We start from the raw sequence: 22273 nt of genomic DNA, 5'->3' as shown, positions 1-22273 counted from the left end.
ACAAACCTTCCAGGTGATTCTGATGCATGGTGACACCTGAGCTAGGTTCTATTGATTTCCCAATTTTTCAATTTTGTCACGCATTTTACCCTGGATTAGTAATTCTTCACGCATGTACATGCAAATCATCCAGGGAGCTCTCAAAAAGTGCCGATTCTGCAGCTGGGAGCCTCTACTAAGACTAAAAGTCTTTATTTCGAGCAAGCTCCTCGGTACCGTCAATGCCGCTGGTCCCTGAGCTGCAGGATGAAGAGCAAAACCTTGAACATCTTTACTGAATGAGTAAGGGTTCAGATCCAGGTGGTCTGATTCCAGAAATGAGTCCTACCTGCCTTCCCATCGAATACAGTTACACTGGCCTGAGATGGCAGGAGGGTTAGGAGTGTGGTGTTCCAGCAATTTGCTTTGCTTGTTCTAAGAGCATCCAAGGTCCTCTTGCAGAAAATGAGTGATCCATAGAATGTAGTGTGGAAAATGTTCTCATGGAAACCCAGATGCCTAGATTTTTAGAGATTTGGAGTTTCTAAGTCAGAAAAAGAATATGTAAAGATGGAAAATACACCTCCCTACATTCTTGGTTAACAGACACTCTGAACACATTATAGAGGACTAATATTGCCAATATCAGGTTACACTGAAGTATTTTAACCCAATTCCACATGTCCAGTACTGTTTACCCATGGTTACGTTCACGGTCCTCCCGTTATTCATTGATTTGCTCGAGCAGGCCCAGTAACGTCTCCATCATGAGACTTCTTGTTACTATGTTTGGTATATCAAATACGTCACGAGTAGCTTGCCAGGCTTTTGCTGTGCGGGTGAGATACTCTCAGTAGCTTGCCAGGCTGGAGCAATAGCACAGTGGTAGGGTGTTTGCCTTGCAAGCCAGCGGCCCGGCCGAGCTGGGTTCGATTCCTCCACCATTGTCAGAAAGCCCGGCAAGCTACTGAGAGTATTTAGCCTACACGACAAAGCCTGGCAAGCTACCTGTGATGTATTCAATATGCCAAACACAGTAACAACAAGTCTCAACATGGAGACATTACTGGGCCCGCTTGAGCAAATCGATGAACAATGGGAGGACAGTGATCCACAATGTCCAAAGCTACATTTCTAACATGAAAGGGCCATATAACTTTGTGTGTGTTGGGAGGTGGATCATGTATATCTTCAAAGCAATTTCTTGGAGCTGGTGAGAGAGTTGAGATGCTTTTCTTACCCAGTTTCCACAGGTTTAACACCTGTCACCAGATACGGTCATCTGGGCACTACCAGTAATGATCCCTGAGCACAGAGTTAGGAGTAAGTCCTGAGCATTGCTGGTTAGCGCCAAAAAAATCCCAAATAAATTTATTTGTGAGGCATTATCAGTGAAGGATTAATTTTTGTAGGTTGTTATATGTTTATATATCCAGGGCCACATAAAAAAAATCTCAAAAAAAATGTGTCAGCAGATGAAAAAAGTATAAGTATTGATCTAGGGGCCAGAACAATAGTATAGTGGGTAGGGCACTTGCCTTGTATGTGACTGATCTTGGTTTAATTCCCAGCACCACAAATGGCCCCCTGAGCCCTTCCAGGAGTGAGTCCTGAGAACAGAGTTCCGATCCCTGAGCACTGCCCAGAATGGCTCAAAAACCAGAAATGAAAATGAAAGAAAAGAAATCCTGGTCTAAAGTAGCAGTCCTCCATCCAAATATTAAATATGGATCTATTGTAGGATCTAATAGTTCCACTCTGAACACAAATGAGCTACCCAAAAAACACAAAGACACTAATCCAAAAAAGATATTTTCACTCCTAAGTTCATTCAGTCCTATTTATGAGCCAAGATGAAGAAACAAGCCAAGTATCCAACGATGGAAGATAAGAAAATGGAGTTATACTATACCATGGAATAATTTTCATCCGTAAGAGAAAATAAAATCTTGTATTTTGCTACAACATAGATGGAACCAGAGGGTATCATACTCAGTGAACTAATTAAGAAGGAGAAAGACTGGGGCTGGAGCGATAGCACAACGGGTAGGGTGTTTGCCTTGCACACGGTAGACCCAGGTTGGATTCCCAGCATCCCATATGGTCCCCTGAGCACCGCCAGGGGTAATTCTGAGTGCAGAATCAGGAGTGACCCCTGTACATCATTGGGTGTGACCCAAAAAGCAAAAAAAAAAAAAAAAGAAGGAGAAAAACAAATATCAGATGATCTCACTCATAGGTGGTACAGAGAAGTAACACAGGAAACATACAAAAACAATAGACACAAATCTATAAACTGAGTGCAGTGCTGGGATTATCAGAAAAGGCCATGAGGAGGGAAGGAATGAGGGGGTCCAATATTCCTTTTTTATATTGAACTACCATAAGGTACACAGTTACAAAGCTGTTCATAATTGGGTTTCAGTCAGATCATGTTCCAAGACCCGTCCCTCCACCACTCCATCAGTGTACATTTTCCACCACCAATGTCTCCAGTTTTCCTCTCACTATCCCACCACCACACCCAGTTTCTATTCTATGACAGCCTCTCCTCTCCTCTCCTCTCCTCTCCTCTCCTCTCCTCTCCTCTCCTCTCCTCTCCTCTCCTCTCCTCTCCTCTCCTCTCCTCTCCTGTTCTCTCTCCCTCCTTCCTTCCCTCCCTCCTTCCCTTCCTCTGTCTCTGTCTCTGTCTCTCTCTATTTCTCTTTCTCTCCTTTTGGGAATTATTATGAATTACTATGGTACACCTACACAATGGAATACTATGCAGCAGCTACCATGAAAAATGAAGTTATGAATTTCACCTATAAACCGATGTACATGGAGAGTACCATCTGAGTGAAATGAATCAGAAGGAGAGGAACAGACATAGAATGATTGCATTCATTTGTGGGGTATTTAAAAAAGCAGAGTATGAGGCTAATACCCAAGGACAGTAGAACCAACAGCTGGGAGGATTGGTGCACAGTTGGAAGCCTGCATCAAGTGCTGAGGGAGAAGGCAGTTTGGATAGTGAAGATGTCCAATATTTCTACAGTGGGAAAAGAATATTGGTACTTCAATGATGTAGTCACGTAGAGTTTGAGAAGCCTGAAATTGTACCCCTAAAACATAGACAGTTGTATAACTACTGTTACTGCAATTTTTATAAAGCATTAAGATTTTAAATTTATAGCAAAGCAACTATTCTCAAAGGTCAGAATGCAATCGAATCACTTTAAGGGGGCTGGGGTGGTCTCCTAGTAGCCTGAATAATTTGCATTTTCGGCCTTTTCTTGTGTGAAGACTGAAGACTGACTGTGGTATCCTGGTTCTGAGGCCTGAAGGCTAAAGTGGACTTCAGTGCATTCGGGTGAACCAGGGTCAAACAAGACATACAACCATCCAGACCACATCCAGAGAAAAAAGAAGCATGCCCTGCCAGGGGCTAGGTGGTGCAGGGCCACTTCCTGGCCCACAACCTGCAGTCCAAACCAGGAGTCCTGACCTCAGCCATTCACACCTTCCTTCCTCCAGGGAGCCACATGCTGTCTGTTAATGAAGACACTTTGCAACTAATCAGAAGGTTCCCTGCTTCAGAGCACTTCCTACTTATGTCTCTGTCTCATCGTGACCACAGCTGCCTTTGAATTCTCTCTTTCTTTTCTCCTCTTTCATCTTCTTGGTATCTTTTTTAAAAAAACAACTTGAATTTCACCTTCTATTAACTTGCTTTGTTTTATATGGAACAAGCCAGCCTGCAGTGAGAGCACAGTCTCTACGAGAGAGCAGGAGCTGCCAACCCGGACACTTTAATTGGTCTGACCCGTGCACACTGGAGCATCCTTCCACCCGGAGGCCAGACCTCTCTCTCTTCAAGAAGTGCCTAGAAAGGAAAACAAGAAAAGCACCGAAGCCGCAGAGAGGCAGCTATTTTCATGCTTCCTGATTAGCTACCAAGGTGTCGATAATGGCTTCCCCATACTGCAATGCTCCATCTTCTCTGCCTGTGTCATACCATTATTTCCTTCACAAAGAGATAAGACAGCGCCTGCCAACGATGGTTGTCATTATTTCAGAGAGAGCACGCAGGTTTGCAATTGATTTGTAATTGGGAGAAGTGGAAACGGTACTGTCTTTAATAAAAAAGGAAGTGTGTGCAACAGACATTCAGCCTGTTTTACAGAAGTTATGGTAATACGAGGCCATGGGGACCTTAGGTATGCTGGCTTGAGCTTCTGGCATGACAAAAAAAAATTATAATAAAGGTCCAGTAGAGTATTTTCAGCTTAAAGTTGTTCAAAAAATTTCAGGCTGAAAAATATTTAGGTGAAAATCCCATAATTCATTTGTAAAGGATACTCTTTTCATATACAGGCCCACCTTGCCCGTGGCATGGCATTTTGAAACTTGCTAAGATTGGGAACATTGATTCTCTAACGACCATATTTGTCCACTTTTGGCAGTCTCTGAAGAATGGATTTGATTATTCTTTATTAACCGTTCAAAGCAATGGAAGGTGACATAAATCACTTTGGATTCCTATGTGGAAGCTCTCCCAAGGGCCCTGTACATGCCTAGCTGACGGCTCATCTGGGGTTGATGTGGGGGTTCAGAATCTCTGCAGAGTCAGGAAGGTTCTGACATGAGGCCCAGTGAGCAGGAAGCCCAGGACAAAGGACAAGCAGGTGGTCCACGAGCCTGAGCATGTGTCATCTCCTTTGTCTCTGTCCCCTCAGAGCTCAACTCACACCACTTCATCTCGGAGCATTTGTTTAAAAAAATTTTTTTAAAGTTCTTTTACTTGAATCACCATGAGAAACACAGTTTCAAAGTTGCTCACGATTATTCCATTTCAGTCCTACAATGTTCCAACACCAATACACATTTCCTGCCACCAATGTCCCCAGTTTTCTTCCCACCCACTCACCCATCCCACCTCCACAGCCTGCCTCTATGACAGATACATTTCTTTCTTTCTTTCTTTCTTTCTTTCTTTCTTTCTTTCTTTCTTTCTTTCTCTTTCTTCCTTCCTTTCTTTTCTTTTCTTTCTTTCTTTCTCTTTCTTCCTTCCTTTCTTTCCTTCTTTCATTCATTCTTTCTTTCCTTCTTTCCTTCTTTCTTTCTCTTTCCTTCTTTCCTTCTTTCTTTCCTTCTTTCCTTCTTTCATTCTTTCTTTCCTTCCTTCTTTCTTTCTTTCCTTCTTTCTTTCTTTCTTTCTTTCCTTCCTTCTTTCCTTCTTTCTTTCCTTCTTTCCTTCTTTCATTCTTTCTTTCTTTCCTTCTTTCTTTCTTTCTTTCTTTCTTTCCCTTCCTTCCTTCCTTCCTTCCTTCCTTTTTTCTTTCTTTCTTTCTTTCTTTCTTTCTTTCTTTCTTTCTTTCTTTCTTTCTTCCCTTCCTTTCCCTTCCCTGCTCCTCCTCTTCTTCCTCCTCCTCCTCCTTCTTCTCCTCCTCCTCCTTCTTCTTCTCTCTCTTATTCTCTCTCTTTCTTTTTAATTTTCCCTTTAGGCTGTGTTACAATACCATTACTGAAAGGGGATCTTGCATATCACTGTACCTCCTTTCAGCACTCAGTTTTTGTCCAGAGTAATCATTTTCAACTTGTGTTGTCATAGTGGTTCCATCTCTCTCCTAACTTCATTCCCCTTCCCCCTTGGTAGCCAGCTTCCTACCATGGACCAGTTTCTGAGACCCTCAACCTTTACTCACTCTCCCTGTTCTGCACTCAACAGCATCCTGTGCTGCTCCTAGGTAGCCTGGCTCCATCTGTGATGAAATGTTGGACTCTGTGTAGTTTCCCAGTGTCTGTCATATTGCCCACTTACTCCCAGCTCCTGGATGCTAGCTCCTGCTCTCCCTCCCCATGAAAAGGACCAAATGTAGTATAAAGAGGGAAGACAACCTTGGAAACAAAATGGTTGGCAAATTATTAATTGGCAAATTATGAATTTTAATTTCTTGGACCAATGTTTCACATAAGAAATTAGCAACTTGTAGAGTTTAGCAGTCAAGCACTTGTCATGCTTATGTGATTTTTGATGCTAGGAAGAAGGAGGGAAGGAAGGAAGGAAGGAAGGAAGGAAGGAAGGAAGGAAGGAAGGGAGGGAGGGAGGGAGGAAGGGAGTGAGTGAATGAGTTAGGTTAAGGATTCATGACTGAGATATAGTTCATGGGTTCTATCCTTGGCACCATAAACAGAAAGAGAGAAAGAAGCAAGTTATGGTAGAAAGTCTTACACTAGAGACCTCAGCATTCCCCTATTCACCTGAAGAACTCATCTCAAGACAAACTTATTGATAACTTTCAAATTGACCTGGCATCATCTTTTTCCCCAAGGACTAGAATTGCTCTGGCTCTGACCTATACAGATTCAAGAACTATCAGGACTTGTATCAGAATCCTTTGTTGAGGCAGAGGAGGAGGTGAAGGGGATTTGACAATACATCCAATTGTGCTCAGGAGCTATTTTTGTTTTTGTTCTCAGGAGCCACCCCTGTAAATGCTGGGAGAACCCTGCACGATGCCAGGGATCAAACCAGAGTGAGCCATATGCAAGGCAAGTGATAATGGTACCATCTCTCTGGGTTTGTTTATGAAATGATTCTTGCAGAGCTGATCCATCTCATCTAAGGAAGCCTACACCATCATCAAGGGTTCCTACAGAGGACATAAGACTTCCGGCAGTGTAACTCAGGCACAGGGCCAAACTTCCCTTTTAACTAACTGATTTATATTCTGAAACAACATAAGGAAAAACCTACATGGTCCCCTTTTGTTTGCATTCCTGGCACCCCAGCAACCATGACTTATCTTACCCCTGCTGCATTACACACACATACACACACACACACACACACACACACACACAGAGGTTCCCAACCATCACTGGTAGCCCACTCTCTTGGAGCAAACTCGCAGCCTTGATTTATCTGACTTAACTGGTACATGGCAAAGCTCCCACTGTTGGCAAACCCGTGATTGTGCTGCTTATACTGAAAATGAAAGCAAGAAAGTGGAATGCCAGGCTACTGCAGGTCCCTTGTGGAGATTCTGCCACCATCAGCCTATTTCCCCTGCTTTGGAAATAGTCTAAGTTACTTAAGCTCGGCGACATGACACAGAGCTCTGGCGGATCTGATTGTAATTTGGATTGCAGGGTCAAATCTCAAGCAGCATTTGAGGGGAAGTCAGCCATGGTGCTGGCCACAATGAGTGGGGTTAAAATTGGCTGCTGAAGCATCACCATGGGCCCCTCACATTGAGGAGAAAGATGATGCCATACTGGTGACTATAAGCCTGGACTCGCCTGGCAAAACAGGCATTTGCAGAAGAGTGTTGCATGAATGCTTTACCTCCCAATATTTCCTGAACTCCCACCATGGGAAACAAGATGACAGGAAGGTTCTGATGGGGGCTGATCAGTAGAGTCTGGGGACCTTTGTCCCAGATGGAACTACCCATCAAACTCTCTTTGGCCACTTCCCTGCATTCCAGTTTCATAAAGGAGCAGCCAGTGTCACGCATGCTGGGCTCTGCAAGAAAGTGTCTACAATCAGACAAGAACTGTACACACGGCTTCTAACATCCCACGCCCTCTGCTCCATGAGGACCCCTGGGAGCAATTCTTTTCTGGCCTCCGTGTGAACGACCATTAGGTGTCCCTGAACGATTTGCAATCAGGTGTGTGTGTGTGTGTGTGTGTGTGTGTGTGTGTGTGTGTGCGTGCGGGCGCACGCACGCGTGTGCACTGATCTCATGGACGCTGAGAAGCTTTCTTGATTCCATCAGAGGCTACACAGCTGTGGGCACTGCTGGAGACTCACAGGAGGGGGGGAAGGTGGGCAAAGACAGGGACAGCTCGAAGACACGCCCTGCTGGGTGATCCTGACTCAGGTGCCTATGGCCCACATTTCACTTCTGCCATCTTGTCATGTTTTCTGTCCTGGGGTAAGTAACCTCACCACACCTTCTGTGAAATAAGATTTGATTTACACAGAAATGCAGATAAATAGGACAACATGGCACACTGTGGTTCTGTTTTCCTCCAAACTTTAATTGCATCTGGCTTGAACATGCTCTCACAGAAAGAGCCTGGGTCTGAGGCACACCACTTACAACTTGAGCAATAATAAAATAATTGAAAACCCACCCAGAGCGACTGAAGGTACTGTGAATGTCCTGCCTCATTCCCTCCACCCCACAGAGTCGACGCCATTAAAGTGGCAAAACTTGGGAGGAGCCTGCTGCTTTTTACTACAAATTGTAATAAGGGAGTAAATGACACTGAGTACTTCTCCAGTGACACATGCAAGTTTGCTAGGTCTCCCTCGAGGGCTGTCTGCAGGGCCAGAAAGTAGGTGGGGAAGGCATATCTGTTATTTTCATGCAACTGCACAGCTATGGAGCAAGGAAGAATCATTAGGCCCTCAAAGTGCTCTCACCTTAGACATTTTCCCCCTGCATTAAATGGCTCAAGTACAGGAAGTAAAGTGATAGGATCAATGCCCAGGAGCAATGTGTGCTGGGCATGGGTTAGAGATTAACGTCCAAACTGTCACAGTCACCATCACGGTCCTCCTGTTGTTCATTGATTTGCTCGAGCGGGACCAGTAACGTCTCCATCATAAGACTTGTTGTTGTTGTTGTTACTGTGTTTGGCATATTGAATACATCACGGGTAGCTTGCCAGGGTTTGCTGTGCAGGCAAGTACTCTCGGTAGCTTGCAGCTCTCTTCGAGAGGGGCAGAGGAATCGAACCCAGCTCGGCTAGGCTGGCTGCACGCAAGGCAAACGCCCTACCGCTGTGCTATCGCTCCAGCCCAACGTCCAAACTGTATCAGCTAGAAACAATAACAGCCATCTTTAGTATATAGCTCTGGAGGTAAATGGAGGAAATATCTTTCAAGATATGCTCTGGTCCTTGAATCAGAGGCAATATTTGTCTATAGCTAAAATCCTACTCTCCAGTAAGACTTTCAAGGTGCTGGGAATATTCTCATCTGTTTGCCCAACACAATGACCAGTAGGTGGCTATGGATACTCTGTATTTAAAATGTGACTACTGGGGGCTAGAGTGATAGCACAGCAGGGAGGGCGTTTGCCTTGCACATGGCTGATCCGGGTTTGATTCCCAGTATCCCATATGGTGCCCCGAGCACCGCCAGGAGTAATTATTGAATACAGAGCCCGGAATAACCCCTGTGCATCACAGGGTGTGACCCCAAAAGCAAAAAATAATAATAAAATAAAAAATAAAATGTGCCTACTGAGTTTGGGCATCTGGATTTTATTTATTTTCATTAATTTAAATTAGGTGTAAACAGTACATTTAAACAGGATGGAGGTATATAAAATTAATACTGAAAAATCAATTTATTTTTATATGCTAGTAATGCCAAATCAAAAACTGAGATATTTTTAAATGCCTTTTACAAAGCATCGATCATAGGTTATTAAGTCTGGCAAAAGATTTCCAAGATCTAACATCCATTAAAAAAAATAGGTTTTTCAATAAACAATGTTGGGATAACTGAGTATTCAATTGCACATACACAGAAAAGGATGTGGATCCTTACTTCAACCCACATGCAAACTATAACTCCAAATGAATCTTTTACCTAAATGTAAATCTTAAATGATAAAATTCCTAGAGAGAATCTTCAGAGAACATCTTTGTGACCTGGGGTAAGGCCAATATTTCCTGAAATGATACCAAGATAAGATCCAAAGAAGGAAAGAAAACGTAAATTGGATTTCATTCAAATTGAAAACTTGTGGGACCAGAACAGATAGTATATCAGGTACTCAGAATACATGTATGCAGCTGACCTGGGTTTGATCCCTGGCACTGCATATGATACCCTGAGCTCTGCCAGGAGTGTACCCTGAGAGCAGAGACAGGAGTAAGCCCTGAGCACAGCTGAGTCCCCAAAACAAAAACAAACCAAAAACCTTACTCTTCAAATGATACTGTTAAGAGAGTGAAAAGAGATACCAAAGATGAAGAGATCTTTTCAAAGCAAACATTTGATAAACGACTTGTATCTAGATGAACAAGTGTTTCAAAATTCCAGACTTCAAAGAACTTCTAAAATTCAATAATAATAAAACAGTAAGTGAGCAAAAATATTTAATCAGATATTTACCAAGAGAAATATACAAATGACAAGTGAGCACTTGAAAAGATTATGTGAGGGAAGTGAAAATAATGATTGACCATACCAAGTGTTGGCGAGGACAGAGCAACTAGAACACAACAATGGGAATGCAAAATGGTACAACCATTATGGAAAACAGCTTGGGAGTTCCTCAAAAATTTAGACATACAGGGGCTGGAGTGATAGCACAGTGGGTAGGGGGTTTGCCTTGCATGCGGCTGACCCAGGTTCAATACCCAGCATCCCATATGGTCCCCCAAGCACCACCAGGAATAATTCCTGAGTGAAGAGCCAGGAGTAATCCCTTGTGCATTGCCGGTGTGACCCACAAAGCAAAAAAAAAAAAAGTTAGACATACATATACCAGGAAACCCAGCCACTCCACTTAGAGATATTTACAATGAGAAAAGAAAGCATACAGACATATTGAGACTTTTCCATGAATATTTAGAACAAGTGCTGAAGTGATAGCCAGAAACAAGACAACCCAAAGGACCATCAGTTGGTAAATGGATACTGGAATTTACTCACACAAAGAAATATTAATCAACAAAAAATAATAATCTATGTTTATATAAACATCACAGATGACTCAAAACAATTAGGCTGAGTGAAAGAGAACACAATGCATGATTCAGTTCATATAAAGTATTAGAATAAACTAATAAGTCATGCCAAAAAGAGATCAGTGATGCCTGGGAACAGATGGAGTAAGAGGGAAGACATAAGGGATTGGAAGTGGAGAAGGAAACATCTAGCGGTGGTGGATATGTCCATTAATTTGGTTGTGGCTATATATTCACAGATATACATATGCCAAAGCTTACCACATTATACATTTTAAATACTCTGTTGAAGTCACACTTCAGGAAAGCAATTTAAAATGGAATAAAAAGAGCAGCAAACAGAATAGCCACACATAATTACTGTACTAAAGGGCCAATTACTTAGTTTGGCACTTAATATTTCTTTGTAATTAATATGCTTGATATTGTCAAAATTGTTTCTGCTTCTATATCTACCTATCTTCCCTACCTCTGTGAAAGAGATCCTGCCTCATCTAGCTTTGCAAGTGGGACGAAAGTGCAATAATGAGAATGAAATGGAATCAACCTTTGAAAGACTTCCTGGAGAACTTCCTGAGAGAGCTGTTCAACCACAGAACAAATGGCCTGGTTCATTAAATAGAATCTTCTGGTAAAATGGAGGAGCATTACATGTCAGATAGGAAACTAGTGGACCAATGGAAGTCCAAGTTCCCATCAGTCAAGATTTTATGATGCCACAGACACAGAATCTACTTGACTTTTCCTTAGCCCTGTGAATCTGAGATCAAAGGACAAAGTTTTGGAAAGGGCAACTTGGGATGTTCAGAGTTTCAAAGTCTAGTTCAGGTAGGTTTATAATTGCACCTATAAAATAAGCATCCTGATACCTATATAAACAGAATACAAGTCATGATTTAACAAGCTCAGATATGGAACACCATGCAAGGAGCAGAGGTACCCAAAATAGTCCCCCTTCACCTTCTTCCCCACCAAGTCCTCCCTTATGGCACACTTCCTTCCCTTAACCAAGGGCTGGGCAGGGACCAAGGGGAGAAGTTTTTCTTCCTTACCTGGAGCCAAAGTTTGTCATGCTGAGACCACTTCCCACCGGCAATGCACTGAAATGTGGCATTTTGCCCCACGTTTACCTCGACATTTTGGAGCCGCAGAAAGTGAGGTGCTTTTCCTAAGAGAAAAAGCAAAGAGCACATGAGGACAGAATTCAACAGCCCGCACCACTTCCCACACAGCTGCTGCCAGTCAGGATGGGCACAGGGCAGACCTGGGGATGGAGAGCAAAGAATCTCTCCATTGAGGCCGTGATTGTCTCAGCACTTCCCACAGGCATTTCATGCATCTCTCATGGACCTGCATAAGTGGGGCTATACCCCCATTTCACAGTTCAGGAAATTAAGGATGTGAGCAGTTACAGGATTTTAATTTTAATTTTTTTTTTTACAACTAAGTAGACAGAAAGAGGGTTCTTATACATCCCTATATAAGACATAGATCCAGGTCTCTGAAAGGCTCAAACCCCAATTGATAGAATTTAGCAATACTCCCCTTATTCAGAAGAGGAAACTGGGGCTAGTGGGAGGGAAAAGACCGCCTGGCCACCCACCTATGAGATGGTTGGACTCCTTCGTCAAAACCCTGAATGAACGGTTTGATGCTCTTCATATTCCTGGGTCAAGGAGACACCATTGGGCTACACTAGCATGCAACAGGAATGAATGGAGACGTTATTGGTGCCTGCTCAAGCAAATTGATGAGCAATGGGATGGCAGGTGTAGCACTGTAGCACTGTCCTCCCGTTGTTCATCGATTTGCTTGTAATGTCTCCATTTAGAGATTTGCTGTTACTGTGTTTGGCATATTGAATACATCATGGGGAGCTTGCCAGGCTCTGCCCGGTGGGTGAGATACTCTCGGTAGCTTGCCAGGCTCTCTGAGAGGGGCGGAGGAATTGAACCCAGCTCGGCCAGGCCGGCTGCACGCAAGGCAAATGCCCTACTGCTGTGCTAGTGATATATTTTATTTATAGATTTATTTGGGAACAGTTGACATCTTTAAATTTATGATTCTAAGCATTGAAACCCATGATATATTATATACTTTTGTCTCATTTCAAGATTTTTAGGATTTTATGCACAAAAAGTCTTACAAATCTTACAAGTTTAAGTTTAGGGCCTTCGGAAGATGACAAGGGGGTCAAGAAGCATGGGAGAACCAAGTTCAATCCCTGACACAACACAGTACCCAGAACACTGCTGAATTTAGTGCTAGGCACTTTGTAACTACATGTCCTATACATAGGGTTACTCTGCCCTTCATTGACCCAGTCAATCAGGTTGTCACTAGGTGTAGAACCAGGGGACCCTTTTACACTTTTTGTGGGGACCTGATACTTTAGCTCTTAATTTTTTATTTTACTCTAGCAGATTAACTGCAGTTGCCCACATGTGATTTGAATTAATTTATATATAATTAATTTATATATCATGAGACCGTGTTATTAGACACTTGTTACTTTAGAATTGTTCTGTCAATGAAATATTTAATATTTTACTCTTATGAATTGATAGTATTTTATATAAATGTTAATATTATTACTATTATGCAAATATAAAATCTCTTTAAATTAAAAAAAAACTAAGATGCAGAAAGAGAATTCAGTGCTGGTGCATTTTTCAACCCACATTCCAAGTTAGCTTGTACATTCCCCAGTCTCCTGGGCAGAGGGACGCTGCTGGTGACAACCTGGACCCACAGGTCAATGACAGGGCTCCTAGGCATGTAGTGCTGACACCCTCTGGATGCACTTGAGCATTTGACCATAGAGACCCCGTTTGCCATTTCGCCCGGCCTTTGCTCTTTGAACTTTGGCGCTCCTATCTGGTACCACCACCTGTGAAGCTCAGCAAATGCCATCCACCTGGAAGAACGAGATGGACCTGTGGGTTGTAACCCTCAGCTTCTGCCTGGATTCAGAAACATATGGCTACAGCTCAAAGGCCACTGCTGCAATTCTCAGGACCCTACAGGTCAAGAGCCTGAGGGCGCCAGGGGAGCCCTCCTTGTGGGCGTCTCGGAGCTGGCGAGGCCAGCATTTTCCCACCAGCCAATGTCATACTGCTTTGATGCTCTTGTATGGTTTCGTGTATGTAATTTTGTAATTTACAAATTTTGTTAAAGTAATTTAATTTCGTTAAAGTAATTTTGAGAACTGGCAGTTGAAGTCTCCTTTTCAAGGGGACTACCATAAACTCAGTGAACCCACTTCTCCCACTGGCTTAACGCAAAAAGGAGCATCAGGCATATAGAGAGAAGAGGAGCAGTTTGAGCACCAACGCCCAGAGACTCCGCAGGGAGTCTAACAAAGGGATGCTTCTTGCTGTGGGCAACTCTGGGCCAATGGCGTGCCTCTGGGTGCGTGCCATTAGAAGGATCTCTCCTCTAGATGAGCCTCCACAGCTACTTTCTGTCCACTCTCACCCTCATCAGATTTTTCAGCCTTCATTCTTTCATTCTCCAATCCCTTTTAGTCCCTCCTTTTCAGTTCATTCACCGAGAACTTAGAGGTGTCCTGGTACCCAGCATTATAACACTGATGATGTTCAGCAGAGCTGTGGAACCGACATGTTTCTAAGAGCCAGATAGTCAGGGGGAAAAAAATCAAGTTGTAACAAAACAAAAACAAACCAAAACACCACCCCCCTTCTGAGAACCCGTGGGACTGGGGAAGCAAGGAGAGGTGGGGATTTCATCGAACTGGAGTAGGACTCCAAGCCCTTCAGAAATGAAGAAGCTGGTACTTAAATCCAGCTGGAGGAGGCCCTCTGAAAGCACTCAGTATGGAAGAGCCAATCACCTGATTTCTCAAAGCAAATATGACTCCAGATTCTGTGTGCAATCTTTTACTCTAAAGTCTTGACTGAATTTGATTCTAATAGCGTGCCGACATAGCAAAACATTGTCTGCAGCCTTGTGGTCTCTGTGACACAGGTCTTATGCAAGTCATCTGGAATAATTTCTTCGACCAGTCTTAACCTGCAAGGTCCTCTTGCTCAGTGATGATGACACCCATTCAGGTGGGAATCACCCCACTCCTTTCCACTTCAGGAACCCATCCAGATTGCCCTTCTGCTGAGCGCCCTCTCTGCATGCCTTCACTCAGTTCTCTGTTCTTGAAGCTTCACTCTCCACTGCCAAGTTCCTTCCTGAACCCTCCACCCTCTGCCCCTCTCCTGTCTGCACTCTACTAGGAAAGAGATGCTTCCACCAGCTTCCACTCATCAGCCTTCAGCAAACAGAGCCTCCCTCAGAGCCAGAGAAGTAACCAACTCAGGGCTTGTGACTTGCCATCCTCACCACGCTCTGCACCCCTAATATCCAGCCCCCTCAAAGTGAGATTCTATTGGGATGAACAGATGAACGGGGTTAAGAGAAAAATGACTATGCACTCAGGGCCAAACACCTTGCTGTGGGTGACATTTAAGCTCCTGCAGATGTCAGTGCAGTCTCTGAAGACATATTATTTTGCCCTTTTTTTCTCGCTCTTTAAGCCTGACAGTGCTCAGTAGGAAACCAAACAATAGAAAAGCAAGTGCAGTATGTACATTAGAAACATGGTGGAGACAGACCATGGGCTTAGTGGCTTGGCCCCACGAGATGGCAGCAGGGGGAGAAATATTTTTGAAAAAATAAATATGCAAAAAGCTAACTTGGTGGCCGGAACCTTTGAAACAGAGTGAAAATGTGTGCTGACATTTATAACACCCAGTTATCTCTGCAGAAGCCCTCCATGGCGAACTCCAAGACAAAAACAGTGGACGGTGACTATGGCTACAATACTTTTAGAATAACATAGAAATGTGAAATGGACTATAAAATATAGATGAGAGGCTTCTGATTGCAAGAGAAAATAATTTCCTCTGAGTATTATGCCTGTCTCTCCACCTCGTGTTTGGAGCCTATGAAGGCAGGCACGCAAAGCTGTAACTTCAGCTGAAATCAATGGAGAATACAACTGCAAATCAGGCGCTCTCTCGGCAACTTTGGGCATATTTAGTGAGATCACTTATTGATAAATGCTGACCGTATGTTAACAGAAGGCATGCTGTAGAGGACAGAAGTGGATTATTTAAAAGCCTAAGGATATAAAGAGAATGCATATTTCTCAATAGAGAAACATTCTTAACAATCAGAGTGGTCAGAAATGCATGAACATTAAGCTGGAGTACACAGAAGTGTATTATTAGATCAAAGAACTGCTAGATGCCACAGGCTGGATATGTGACTCGTGATGTCATCCCACCCCCATGATCTCTATAGAATCCCCAGCAAGGCATCTCTGAGGTCCAATTTCAATTGTCTCTGGACCCCGTATCTTCAGCCAGTAATACCAGTTGCTTAAGCCAGAAATCTGGGTGTGCCCCATTATCGAGGTCTTTACCATCCAATCCTTCCACTAAAGAGAATCACGTGGCTCTACTGCCCACATCTCCTTAAATGTCTTCACTTCTCTGTCCTTTTATTATAAGGGACATATCTGGCAGAGCTTAATGCTCCAGGATCACTTCCTGAGCTCTCTGAAAGGGGCGGAGGAATTGAACTCGGGTCAGCCAGGTCGGGAGCATGCAAGGCAAACACTCTACTCGCTGTGATACCTCTCCAGCCCAGGGTCTCTTTATAGCACTGCATAACATCTCTCCTATGATGAATTGTGCCCCCCCATTCAATGTTTATGCCCCAGTGATTCAGACCATGATTGTTTCAAGAGATAAGGTGACATGTGAAACTGAGACCAATAAACTGGATCTTTTATTCGATCCAACTAGTGTCAAAGCAGAGAAAATTTGAACACATGCAAACACTAGGAGAACAAAGGAAAGCTAAATGATATCTGAAAGGAGAGAGGCTGCAGAAGAAACACAAACTGCCCTCTTTTTCCAAAAAAAAAAATAGAAGTAATATTGGTTTATAACATGTAGGTTTCAGTATGCTAACTGATCCATCTGTATGGTCGACATTATGCTCACCAGCAAAAGTCCAGTTTCTGCCTGTCACCAGACAACTTTCCCTTCTCTTTTGGTGATAGGTGATAGCAATATTGCTCCCATAGTTTCGGAGCTTGTTTTGTTTTGTTTTATTCTTGTGTATGTGTTCATTAGTTTTGTGTTGTTACCTCCCACATCCTCATCTTGGACATCTAGCCTACAGAACTATGAGAAAATTAATATCTGTTGTTTCAGCCAGCTGGTTTGGGAGATTTTGCTATGGCAGTGCTAGCAAACAAATATGCCAGCTGCTATAGATCATATCACTACCTGAGTCTCTGTTCCATGTTCAGTATCTTTTACTTTGGTGAAAGTCCAGGGGGGCAGAGAGTGAATCATTTTTGCTATTTTCCAGTATGAGCTAGCACAAAGGGAGAGGATGCCAAAGAGAATGTATTAAATGAGTGGAGAGCTTACCATCACCCTTTGTGTGACTCTAGAATAGTCTTCCTTTTAGGTTTTTGATATCTCTATTCCCCTTCAACTCAAAAGCAAAGAGCAGCCAAAGCAGTTCTTGCACCATTAAAGAGACGCCAAAATCCAGCACAAATCTCCCCACTGTCACCTCAAAACACTTAGATAAAAACTAATACTTCTCATAATAATACCGAAGACCCACTGTGGTCAGGCTTCCTCCCAAGACTGGGCTTCAGTGCTTCAGTTCCCTTTCTCCTATGAACCCCAATACCTAGAATATTCTGTCTATATCAAGTGGGTTTCCAATGCCATAACTCTATATTTGATAGTTCTCAGCTTCCTCCTGCAGAAGTGGCCCAATTATGTGCTTCCTATGCTCAGAGCTCAGCCTGGATCACATTCTGGTTGCCCTTATCTTCCTGACTGCCCTTATCTCATACCCCAGTCATTAATTCATAGCACTATCATCATCTCAAATAATCGTTAGTCACTTATTGAATAGGGGTTCCTTGTTTATTCTCTCTACCTTATCCCACTCTGCTAAATTAATACCTTGAGAACAAGTTTTCATTCCATTTTGATCACCTATGTGTTCTCTGTGTCCAGAAGAAGTGTTGACAGAAAGCTGATATTCAATACCTTACTTGTTAAAAAAAAAAGGATGAGAAGGAAACTAGACTGGATAGGGACTAAGCCAGGTTCTTGGAAAAAGGCCTTTGGTAGCTTTGCTCAATCTCACATGTCTCTGGATCTATGCATATGTTCTGAAAACTAAATATACTTCCAGTTCAATGGGGTCTTTCTACTTTCAGTCACTATACAGAAAACCTACATTTTGATTTCTGGGAAGTGTAAACATAAACTACCTAAACATCAAGATTGGACTTGGCCAAAGCACATTATGTAGGAACACAATACAAGCAAGGATCATGTGTTCCTGTGTGACATCTCATGGCCCATTTTCTGGGTATCCTGTTCTTTGTGATTTCAGACCATCATGAAAACTGCTCTCCTGAGCAGGAGATAAGACTGTTGAAAGAACCTTCAATTCAGGGGATGTCCCAATGCAAGGATTCTAAGAGAAGACATGGGCTTTTGTTGAGGAGAGAGGCATAGCACCATCACTCATGGAGACTTCTCAGAAGGTAGTAAGAACTAGACAGTAAGGGTAACCATTACCTTTTTGACTCTGATAGTAAAGGAAGGGATATGGCTGGGACTGAGACAGGGGTAAGGCTGACTCTCAAGGGGGAGATGTAAAGCTTCTTTAGAACACAGAGTTGTAGGGCACTGAGAGAGAGAGAGAGAGACAGAGAGACAGAGAGAGAGAGAGCAAAGAGAGAGAGCTGGGGCAGATTCCCTGGAAAATTCAAATGTCCCCTAATAGAGCCAGTTAAGCATCATGTACAGGGTCACGGGCAGGAATGCAGATAGGATGTGTCCTCTATAAAGATGGGGTAGGGACTGATGGGAAAGCTGGAGGTTAGTTTCAGAGAGATCATCTCATAGTTAGTGTTTGTGCAGGTGGAACATGTGAGGTTATGTGGACCACAGGCATTAGACACTAGGCTAAGATCATTTTCTAATGGGTATCTGATGCTCACACCTAAGATCTGAGGGAGGGGACATTTCAGTTTGCCTGAGAGTGTATCTGAATATCTGATACATAAGCTGTGCCTGGCTAGCGGCATTTGTGAAGCCCTCTTCATGTGTGAACTGGCTCAGCAGAAAAACTGCCATATTTGATGGAATATCTGAGTCCCATTGATGAAATCCTGAAAGTTCTGGAGAGCACCTAGCAGGGAAGTTAGTCCGGAGTTGTTGAGGCCCAAGGAGAACCTAAGCATCCCTGAGATGCTGGCTGATTTCTGGAAAAGTTGTCTCCCTTGGCACAGACACTAAACACATTTATTCAAATATCATCTCAACAAAACCTTTGGAACTTGTCTCAAATTCCTCCAGAGAAGGTTTCTCAATGAGTCCAACAATGGCTTTCGAATGCTAAGGGAAGGAAGTAATGTTCAAGACGCTTACACATTTCACTGCAGCAGAAGTGGAGTCATTTCACTTATGGATGAGGCAGAAATGAGCAGAGCCCCCAAGTGGGAGAACTGAAAGGCAGCAAGAAATAGGGCACCAGACAACTCTGGAAGGAAGAACAAACTGCACCAAAGTCAACCACGGGACTGCTAGTTCCAAGGTGTGAGCAGAGAGAACCCTACTTGGAGTTCTCTGGAAGCAAATGGCTGCCAAGAAACTAATAGAAATCTCCAGCATGCAGAACACTAATGAACTAATTAATGGGGCTGGCATCCCAACTTGCCCTCCTAGGGACTGTCAGAATCCCCACATGTATCCCTTGGACTAGAGTCTCCCACCATCAAATGTCATGAGACAAGATACCATCTCAACTATCACACCCATGGCTATTCACTCTGAGATTTTGTGAACCCAGAAATCAGAGTTCCTTCAAACACACTCAACCACCATAGATGAACTACAACCAGGAGAGAAGTCCTGGGGAAAATTGGATGAGCATGGATGGAGGTGTGGGATGGTTTTGAGGAGTCTTAACACATAAGTACTAACCATTGTGAGAAATCTCTCCCGACGCCTACATGAAGCTGGCGAGTATATTTAAAATTACTTTTAAAGAATTAATAGCTTTGGGCTACTTTTCCCTGTGAGTGAACAGTGTGCTAATTTGCGCAGTGTTTTGGTGGTGTTCTTTTTTAAAGACAATTGCACAAGATTCTATCCAAAGCCCTCTAATTCTTCCACTTCAGTGGTCTGAATCCCACTAATAAACAATCAGGACTTTAGACTCCCTTAATAATGGAGAGAGATTCAAACGAAGATGTTTTGCCACTCTCTGCAAATTCCTGTAGGTGCTGCCTGTTGAACAGGCCAGCAAAATTATGGATTTATTCAGGACTGATTGCATTGAGTATGTAAGCACTTTTGAAGGATTAAAAAAGAGAGAGGGAGAGTGAGAGATGTTTGTCAGCTGAGTACATGGGGTGGGGGATGGGGTGCTGCTTCCACGCTCACCAATCTGGCATGGAGCAAGGCTGTGTTCAGAGGACGAAACAGACTTACTGCATGGATGAGCAAGGACCCGGACCTCGTCCACAGCGATGTAGCCAGGATGACCCTTCAAAGAGACGGATTCAAATATCACCTGCAACACACAGGGTGGGAGTCAATTTCGCAGAAGTGGTTGTAGGCATTATCACAGGAAGCTGCCCAGCCCCCAAACCCTTTTTGTTTCTGCTATCAATCAGAACCACCCCAAGAGCCTTTACAGCAGGCAAGGAGGCCACTCTGGCCATTGACTTGGATTTTCCAAACGAGGTAAGAAGCACACACTCTGGTGACTTGCAAAAGAAGAATCAGCCACATGGAACATCTTTAATGGATTTCAGAACTAACGCTTGGATGCAGGAAAAACAGTCCAGATGTGGCCTAGAGACCCCAATCTATATACTCTTTCCATTGTTGTTTCAAGTGAAGCACAGAGAAGAATTATTTCCTAATATCCCAACTTTCTTATGACAGGTGAGGGAGCTTATCTTGGAAGCAACCATAAGCAAAGGAGGGTTTATCCTGTTTTCTTTTCTCATCCCCAGAACGTATTCCATTTAAGTGTCATAATAAAACCTCTTAAAAATATGCCCTGTGTATAATTTTTGACATTTGGGAATCAAAGGACAACAAGTTATTTGAATTCTCCATATTGTCTCTCAGCCAAACTGCTTGTCATTTTAATTTTTTGATCACCCAGCCTCCCTATTCACTGAGGAGCCCTGTATATCTATGTAACAGTGTGAACACCACCACTCACCTCCATAATTCCAGTGGCCTTCCTATCAACTGCATAAACTTGTAGAATCAACTTCTGTCATATACTCATGCTTGCCCAATTAAATGTAATCATACACATATCCTTGTCCAATCAACTATTCACACTCATCCTGGTTTTCACTACTACAGACGTTGGAAGCTCAGCCTTCTTGCAAAGAGCATCATCTGCAACCCAAATTTGTTTTCCTGATTCATATCTCTTCTACCTCTTAGGTTCTTAGGGCATTTGGGGTCTCAACTTTTCTGGAATCTGTATATCTGCCTGGAGTCTCTTTTTTCAAGTTCCCTTCCCACTATACTGGATAATTCCAATTCTTAGCTTACCTAAAGCCCTAATTTCTTTCTATGCTTATTTCAAAATGACTAAGCCTATTGAAAACACTTACCTGCTCTTCTCCTGTTCCCATATCAGTGTTACTCTTTAAGCATCTGCCCATCTGATCTCAGCAGATACCCATACTTTCAAGAGGGAAGAGTGCAGGAAGGGGCTGACTTCTTCTAGCCCAATACATTCAGAACTACCACTACCTCCTAAATACAAGGCCCAGTTCTATTCTTGATGCCAACCCTTGCTGTAGTTTGCATTTTCTTGCTTCTTCTTGGTTCTTTCTCTCTATCCTGTTTCTTCAAAGAGCCCTTTCATTTCTGCCTTTAGAATACATACATGCTTGGGCTTTTCTTATTCCTATAAAGCTACTCTTTGGCTGTAAATTCCTCTGTGGAATAGTTCAGCCATATTTCACATTTAACATTCTCTATAGTTTTAGCTACACTGATTGTCAAAACTTTTTGGGGAGCCACATCCAACAATTCTCAAGGGTTACTTCTGGTTCTGCACTCCAGAATTACTCCTGGTGGTGCCCAGGATATGGGATACTAGGAATCAAATCCTGTTGGTTGCATGCAAGGCAATCCTCTACCCACTGTACTATCTTTCTGTCTACCTTTTCAATACTTCTTAATTTTCCACTGCAAGCACATCAATACATTATAATCTGGAGTCTTCACCCCCCCCCCAAGCTTCCCCTTGACTATCATGGCAAACACTAATAGATATTTTTTTCATTACATATTTAGACTCATATGTTACTTCACTCTCACAGCCTTTTCTTATTAATCCTGAGTTAGTCTACCACAAGTTTCTCTGTAAACACTTCGCTTCCATCCACCCTTCAAACAGGGCACGCTTTCCTCTTAATGGCTTCCAAATCATAGCCAATCCCCAGGCCAACTCTTCACCAGTTTTTTCACCTGAACAACAGCTTCACTTC

The 22273-nt window shown here is 43.1% G+C and overlaps 1 protein-coding gene across 16 annotated transcripts in view; it reads right to left on the bottom strand.

Moving 5' to 3' along the window:
- PTPRT (protein tyrosine phosphatase receptor type T) overlaps positions 1-22273 on the bottom strand; it is a 1141641-nt gene that overhangs the window by 697092 nt on the left and 422276 nt on the right. For all 16 annotated transcript variants that reach the window (XM_056121254.1, XM_056121255.1, XM_056121260.1 and 13 more), the window contains exons 4-5: positions 20238-20319; positions 11733-11848 (exon numbers count right to left, since the gene is read on the bottom strand). In XM_056121254.1, coding sequence (XP_055977229.1) covers positions 11733-11848; positions 20238-20319 — 198 coding nt within the window. The remainder of the gene's footprint in view (positions 1-11732; positions 11849-20237; positions 20320-22273) is intronic.

This window comes from Sorex fumeus, unplaced genomic scaffold (genome assembly GCF_029834395.1).
Source record: "Sorex fumeus unplaced genomic scaffold, SorFum_2.1 ptg000044l, whole genome shotgun sequence".
Classification (NCBI taxonomy): Eukaryota; Metazoa; Chordata; class Mammalia; order Eulipotyphla; family Soricidae; genus Sorex; species Sorex fumeus.
The sequence above is the reverse complement of the archived record's forward strand: the minus strand, read 5'-3'. Positions and strand labels throughout refer to the sequence as shown.